At 40.8% G+C, this 8,141-nt stretch overlaps 1 protein-coding gene across 3 annotated transcripts in view; it reads left to right on the forward strand.

Annotated features, from left to right (window-relative positions):
- Avl9 (AVL9 cell migration associated) overlaps positions 1-7,938 on the forward strand; it is a 57,393-nt gene extending 49,455 nt beyond the window's left edge. For all 3 annotated transcript variants that reach the window (XM_004629551.2, XM_023713455.1, XM_023713456.1), the window contains 4 exons: positions 193-310; positions 3,085-3,138; positions 3,812-3,900; positions 6,043-7,938. In XM_004629551.2, coding sequence (XP_004629608.1) covers positions 193-310; positions 3,085-3,138; positions 3,812-3,900; positions 6,043-6,158 — 377 coding nt within the window. In that variant the 3' untranslated portion in view covers positions 6,159-7,938. The remainder of the gene's footprint in view (positions 1-192; positions 311-3,084; positions 3,139-3,811; positions 3,901-6,042) is intronic.
- Positions 7,939-8,141: the final 203 nt, after the last annotated feature.

Raw genomic sequence — 8,141 nt, forward strand, 5'->3', positions numbered from 1 at the left:
CTTCTTAACAGGATTTGTAGAACTAAGCCCAAGTTTCCTGACATCTGGTAGGCTATCTCCCTACCAAAAAAAAAGAAGAAGAAGTGGGTGGGTGGGTGGATAAAGCCATTCCTGTACCCTTTGTGGTTGTTAATCGTTATGGCCCTGAGTGGTACAGTTCAGCTCAACTTCTTTCACATGTTTACTTGACAGATAATGAAAAGATACTATCGGACTATGGGACCACTTTTGTTACAGCTTGGAAGAATACTCACAACTACAGAGTATGGAACAGCAACAAGCACCCAGCACTTGCAGAAATAAATCCAAAGTAAGCACGTTCTCTGGCGACCAGAGGTTAGACACTGCTACACAATACTACACAAGCTTACCAGTTGCCTACAAAGAAAATTGTGTTTTTGATATTGTGACTATCTTCAAGAATCATCTTAAGTGAGCTGTCAAAAGGCTCCTTTATATAGAAAATCAGGCTTAAAAACTTTATCCAAGAAGCACAGGACAACATGGGAAGCACTAACATTTCTCCAGCTCTCCATGTGTTTCAGAGGGGAGATACTGGGACACACTGATGCTCATACATAATGGTTTTTCCCTTTCCCTGAAGCGATGCTTCAGCAGAATAGCCAAATGAAGGAGAAGCCTGAAGGGAAATCCTTTATATTCTAACATTCAACACAGTTAATATGCCACCCTCTGGAATACTGAACAAAGTCTTTATACCACATAGGTAGAAAAAGGCACATGTGGTGCAATAACATCAAGACGATAACAGAATTACACCTGGATGAGAGTACAACAGTCGAGGCTAAGGAGATCAACTGAGGATATACTTTAAAAGATTAAATGACACATTTAATGATAGAAGGATACACTGAGTTTTATCATATTTTATACTTAGTGAGAATTGGGCAAACACCAATTTTGTCCTGATTACAATACTTTTCTGAGGCAGAGGTGAACTTTATTTAGCCAGAGTGGGGTAGTGATTGAAGGGGCACTGGAACAAATACTGCTGGACAAAGAGAGGTAAGTCAGCGCCCGAGGCACATCATGTGGAAAGGAGGATGGGAGGATGTGGAAAGGCTTCATAGAGTGTGTCTGTTAAGCTTTCTGCCATCTGGCAAGAAAAATTGCTAGGTTCACACTTGTTTTGGAGAATTTAGTTCTCATATTTGGCTACAGCAGAAACCTGTGTAGCCACTGCAATAAAAACAGAAAATGAAAAGATAAAACCACTTAGTGATGTCAAAGGAAAGACTCACTTCAAAGTTGTCTGTTCTGAGTGCACTTTGGGGTACCAAGGAGTTGCTGTGCTGAGACCCTAACCTGGTGCATGGAGGCATCTGCATGTGGGGTGTCCTTATACCCCCACCTGTGGTGCCTAAGACCAGACCAGCCAGCTCTGCACCCTTTTGTCAGGCCATGGGAGACTTGGCTGGAGAGAGCTATATAAGACTAAAATAGTGCTTAGAAAAAAAATTAAAGAAATTGAGATTGCCTAGGCAAAAGAAGGCTGAAGAAAATCTTCAGTTGTGATCAGGAGATATAATTTAGAAATACTCCATATTAATTACAGTTTTAAGATCTTTGGAATCCTTTTTTCAGTTCCTAAAGATTAAGAAACCTAGTCCCTCAGTAAACAAGTAGCAGCCACATTTCAGCCCTAACACAGCATTTCTGGAGCAAACAGAGTAGTCCTGTAACCTCTGAGCTGTCCAGGACTGGGTTCAGGAGTCCAGAAAAGAAGGAAATGTTATGTGCAGTTACTTGGGCCCAGAGTATAGTCTGTAAACAAGTATGTGTTTTGGGCGGTGAGGGGTTGGAGTTGTGTGCTGGTTTAGATTTTGGTTTGAGGTGAAATGTTATTGTATTGTCCAGGCTGACCTCTTAAAAAGTCATGGGCTATAACCACTAAGAAGAATGTATGCGGTGTGTTAATTATTGAAACTGTCCTAGCGATTTGATTTGAAACTGTCTCATTGCTATTTGTTTATCAATAAAGTTATGGAAAAAAAAAGTCATGGGCTAAAGTAAACCTCCCTTTGGCCTCTGTTGTTTGTTTTAATACACCATTTCCTTTTGTGTAATAGAAGGAAGTCTAATGGAATCCCTTACTAAAGCATGGTACCATTTGGGGACCATACATTTTTTTTTTTTTTTGTGGTGGTGGTGGTGGTGCATACCACCAGCCTGTATCCACAGCTTTCTGCATACAAGCAAGAACTCTTCCACTGAGCCATCCCCCAAGCCCATACTGCCATTTTTAAGAACCTTTTTTTCTTTTTGTGAGACATGATCTCACTATGTAGCCCACGTTGACCTTAGACACACAGTGATCTTCCTGCCTCAGCTCTCAATTGCTAGGATTATAGATATGTGCCACTATGCCCAGCCAGGAGCTGCATTTTAAGTTGCTTTTCTTTTGTGACAAAGGAATGAATTTTTTTGGTACATCCACAGATATCTTCATGACCAATAAAACACATTTATAAGATGGCCAGAAAAAAAAAAAAAAGATGGCCAGGATGAAGGTATAATCCATGACCATGATCTACAGCAGTGGCTAACCCTGACTGTCCTGGGAAGATTTTTTAAAAATTTTGATGACCAGGCACAGTGGCACATGTCTGTAGTGCCAGGTTCGGGACAACGTGAGGTAGGAGGATCCCTTGAGCTCTGAAATTTGAGACCAGCCTGAACAAGAGGGATCTTGTCTCAAAAAACAGAGAGGGTGGGAGAGAAAATGTTGATACTTGGGCCCTTACCCCAGAGTAAATAAGCCAGAATATCAAAGTGGTACAAACACAGCCATAATCCTCCAACACACACACACACATACCCCACACTATCTAGCAAAGAGGAAATTAAGTTCAGAAGGGTTAAGTACACTCTTTGATACAAATGGTGACAAGAGAGCAGGGACCCAAGCCCAGTTTCCTTATAGCAAGTTCAGAGCACTACCACTCAGCTGAGTCACCTCTGAGAGACCTACCAATGCTTTCACTTTCCTGTAATAACTCTTCACAGTTTTACTGGTTTTAAAAAAAAAATCATAATCCAAACTCAAACTTTTTTGTTTTCCAGCCATCCATTTCAAGGCCAGTATTCCATGTCAGACATGAAGTTAAGATTCTCACAGTAAGTAAAACATACGGGGGGGCTGGTGAGATGGCTCAGTGGTCTAAAGCACCTACTTAGAACAAGCTTAACAAAGCACAGGGACCACAGTTCAATCCCCCAGCACCACATGCCAGCCAGCCCTGCCCCCTGGTGGGCTGAGCTGGCCACCCACCCACACACACACAAATAAATAAAATTAAAAAAAAAAGCATACGGGAAAAATAAAATAAAAATAAAAATACACATGAGGAAAATTGTCTGAATTTATGTCATGTGTTTTACTGCTTATTAGGAATTTTGTTTCTCTACTTAAGACTTGTAGTTCAAATAATAACCAAATATGTGCATAACATCCTCTAGCTCGGCACTATGTGTGTTTCAAGTGAGAACACTTCTATTCCATGGAAATGGTGTGAACTAGTAGCAGGACTTGTGAGTGTTTGGGTGGAGTGCCTTCAGCAAACCATGTCTTTCAGGGAAATTTAACCATACTTACGTCCTCTCCACTTTTTGGTTCATCTGTTATTTTTTTAGTCTATTCTAAAAATTCATGTGTTATCATACATTTTCACAAAAGATAATTGAGCTTCTTAGTAATTCTGATTTAGGATGGTTATAGAGTAGTTAATGTTTGTGCATGCATGTGTGAGGGTTTTTTTCATTTGTATTAACACTTCTCTCCTTTATTCAGTTCTGTTCAGAATAGTGAACGTGGCAAAAAAATTGGAAACGCCATGGTCACAACCAGCAGGAATGTGGTACAAACAGGAAAAGCTGTAGGTAAGGTATGGCAGTAGCCAGCAACAGTTTGGGGTCCTACATATCAACTTCTCTTTTTTTTGGCAGAACCTGGGATTTAACTCAGACCCTTGCACTTGCCAGGGTAGCGCTTATTCCACAGAGCCATCTCCCTGGCCCCATATCTACTGTTCTCAGTATATAATTGATACAAAGATAAAGTTGTAGAAATTTATGTATCACATTATCATCCAAGGATTTTTAAAAAATCTTTGTCTTGTTCAAGAGTTACTGTCTTTAAAAAAAAAGAGTTACTGTCTTTTTCTCTTTGGTATTGGGAATTGGACTCAGGACATTTTGCTTGCCAGACAGGTACTGTGCTGCTGAACTATGTTCCTGGCTAAAAAGTTATTGTAATATCAGATAATATGCAAGTTCAGCAGATTTCACCTATCTTATGGGTAGTAGTCAAATATCATGATAGGTTCACTGTTCTGTTCTCAAGGTTGAAGCTTCATCAGAAGTTTGTCCTTACAACTTGGGCTACATTCAGTTCCTTATAAACAGCAAACTTCCATAATAAAGTAGGCCAGAGGAACTGCTGTCTGTTATGGTAGTGTTACATAATAAGGAAAATGAATGAAACAACAGTTGATTTTTTAAAAAATCAGTGTTTATAAACCTTCTATAAAATGAAAAAGAGAAGACACAATGCTGAAACTTAGCCGGGAAGAAGGGGGACCTGGTGTGGTGGTACACAGCGGTAATCCTAGCACCTGGGAGGTTAAGGTAGAAGGTGAGGCGGGAGAATGGCTGTGAATTGGAGGCCAGTTTTAGCTATGTAGTGAGTTCAAGTGCAACATGAACTATGTAGTGAGTCCCTTCTCAGGAAACCGAAAGTACATCAGCACAGACAGTTTTGTGCCAATAAAGTAGACAACATAAATAAAATATAAAACTTTGAAAGACTCAAATGACAAAATTGATGGAAAAAGAAATGGAAAATCTGCAAAGCTGTATAATAAAATGAAATATAAACCAGGCGTGATGGTGCATGCCTGTAATCTGAGCATTTTGGAGGCTGAGGCAGGAGGATTACCATGAGTTCAAGGCCACCCAGCACTACATATCAAAACCCTGTCTCAAAAAACCCTCCAAAATGGAATATAAAATTAAAAATCTTGCCACAGTATTTTTAATGTTTTCAACATAAACTACACAAAATATGAAATTAATAATGTTCAAATGTAGCCAATATGGAAATACACTGTAATAAAAGTTTGTGAATGTGCTCTGTCTCTCCAAAGATCTTATACCTTCACCTTCTCACTTAAGTACACTTGACAGCTTCTCTTGGGCAATCCGAGTGGCCAGCACCACTGCCCGTGCGCCTCAGGGCTACTGTGAAGTTCCTAGGGCACGCACTGCAGCACCTGGTGGTCCTCGTGATAACGTGATGATGGCCCGGGCCTCGCAGGCAGCACTGTACACAGCCCATGCGGTACACAAGAGAGGACTCGGCACAGGTAGATGGGGCTGGGCAGTGCAGGATGTCACCCTACTCAGTACAGTGTGCAGCTTAAAACTTAAAATTATTTCTGGAATTTTCCATTTAATATTTTCATACCATGAGTAATTAAACCTATAGAAAGTAAAACCACAGACAAAGGAAGACTACTTGGGCTTTAGTGATGGTGCTGCCAGTATTTAAACTCTTAAGACTAAGTTCTTCCATGTTCTCCTCTGTAAAGAGTATTGATTTGATTTATATAACTTCACATTGGCCTCAGCTTTTGAGATGTTCTTTAGAACAAAATAGACCTGCAGCAGAACGAATGCTCTGTGGCTTTAATGTACCAGTTTTAGATGCTAAAAGCAAATTTCTCTAAGACTGCTTAACCACTCTTTCCTGTATAGGTGGCCTGTTATCAGTATGGTGTTCATAGTAGAGAGCACATTTAACTTCTTAAGCAATCGGATAATCCTCCTGCACAGCTGGCATCACTAGCACAGATGGATGAGTCCTTCCAGAGTGCCTAGAGTGGGTGCCTACACCAAGAAACCAGTTTCCTACGAAAAGGGATGGTTTTAGTAACATGCATGTGTGAGTTACCACTTATGGATAAGTCTTCGTCTTTCACAGTTAGCAAGTTCAGGTGTTTTTTTCCTTTTCCTTTCTACCAGGCCAGTCAGTTGGAGGAGCTTTTTCCAGTGCAAAGACAGCTATGTCTTCGTGGCTTTCGACCTTCACCACTTCCGTCCCTCAGAGCCTCCCTGAGCCCCCCGACGGGAAGCCCTGAACCCTGGCAGAGGTTGCATCATGTTCTTAGGTGTAAGTGCTACTGGCTATCTGTGTCCCACCTGTGCCTTTCCAGGTCACAGGGTTGTAGCAGGACCTGAACATGGAACTGCTCACACGGATAGCTGCACTTTGTCTGATGAACAGCATAGGATACTGAGAAAATGATGTCACAGGCACGACAGGGATGGACTCCAGGTTGACCTTTAAATTGACTACTCTCATTCTGAGCCTGATGTGCAGTAAACCTTCTAATGAATTCCTTAAGTTCAGAGATTGTATATGTTTACTTTAGAAAAGTTTTTATGTAAATTTTGTTTTGCTTCTGAATATATAGATGTCCATTATAATTTATATTTGCTAAAATTAAGTTATGTCACAATTTTTAATTTCTCGAATGTTGTCTGTATAATGTGTTCATCAAGGTAAAGAGCCGTAAATCCAGCCACTACTGTTTTCCTGAGTTCTCTAGGATTTTTAAAAATATATTTCCTATCTACAAAACACACTGATCAGTTCACTTCTTCCAAGAATTGTGCAAGACAGAGCAGGAGTTCTGTGCACAGAGTGCTTTCAGGTGGTTGCCTTGTTCTATCCTGGCACACCTGCTTAGAGGCCGCAGGGAATGTCCCATGCTCTCCCCATGCTGACTGTGCTACAGCAAGTAGACAGCGAAACAGTACAGGGACAGTCACAGTGGCGAGGAGTGGTTTGACATAGTCTGTGGTCAGGGCTTTCAAAGACCCATACATTAGTTTTGTCGACTCTGGTCACGTTTTAAGTCTTTGTCAGCATTTTTTAATCAAAAGTTTGTGCCCTCTCATTCTTAACTATTCCATCACTATAGACAAATCTATAGGCTTCTTCCTCTTACTCATAAAGCTTTTCCAGGCACTTAGCCTTCCTGCCTCCTTGACTGAAAATCCTCCTGTAGTCAATCCTTGCCTCCTCCTAAAAGTATTTATAAAAAAAAAGCAAAATGATTCATAAAGATTAAAGAGAAACTGTAGCTGAGGGTGATGGTGTACACTTTTAATCCCAGCACTCTGGGAGGCTGAGGCAGGAAGATAGTAACCTGAGCGATTTTGCAACTTAGTCCTGTCTGAAAAATAAAAATAAAGGCTGGGGGTGTACCCCAGTGGGAAGGCTCTAAGTAATACTCCACAAAAAAGAAGAAAAAATAAAAAAATCTCAGCTTGCATTTAATAAACAATAAGGCAGGAGAAGAAGACTGTAGTCCTGCAGTTTGTTGCCTGTCCCCAGGACATCTGGTTTTGGCTTGTCATCTGCACCCTTGTACCCATTGTTGTTGGGTCACGTGTTCCCATGCTGCTTTTCCTGGGGACTCGATGTGGGCTTTTCAGAGCCTCAAGGAAGCAGACTCCCTTTCAGCAGCAGAAGACTGGAAAGTTCCTTCCAAGTGTGGCATACATATGCTCTAAAGAGTGTCAGGGGATTCAGGTCCTGATTGAGGACACTGGTTAAATTTGCTTTATCTTGTACAAAATAGTTAATTTATTAAGTAATACTCTTAAGGCATATGAAATGAACATGGGGTTTAATCTAAGTTTCCTAATTTGTGTTCGAACATAAGTCCTGTGCACCTAAAAGCGTACTTTAATTTGAGCATAATAACTTAAAAGCTCAGCAAAGATATATTGAAGAACTGAATGTGCAAACTCCATCGATTTGTTCCAGCCCAGAAAATTAAGTCAAGAAATATTTGAATAGCAGGCATGTAGCACATGCCTGTAATTCCAGGACTAGGAAGGCTGAGGCAGGAAGATCACTGAGTTCAAGGCAGCCTGAACTACATAGCAACGCTGTCTCAACACAGACACATACACGCATGCGCGTGTGCATGCAAAACAAAAATTATTTGAAAACAAAAGTAGGGCTAGAGAGATAGTGGCATAAGTACCTGCCTGGCAAGTGCAAGGTCCCAAATTGATCCCTGGTACTACAAAGAAACAAACTAAAAAAG

This window comes from Octodon degus, unplaced genomic scaffold (assembly GCF_000260255.1).
Source record: "Octodon degus isolate 3935 unplaced genomic scaffold, OctDeg1.0 scaffold00031, whole genome shotgun sequence".
Lineage (NCBI taxonomy): Eukaryota > Metazoa > Chordata > Mammalia > Rodentia > Octodontidae > Octodon > Octodon degus.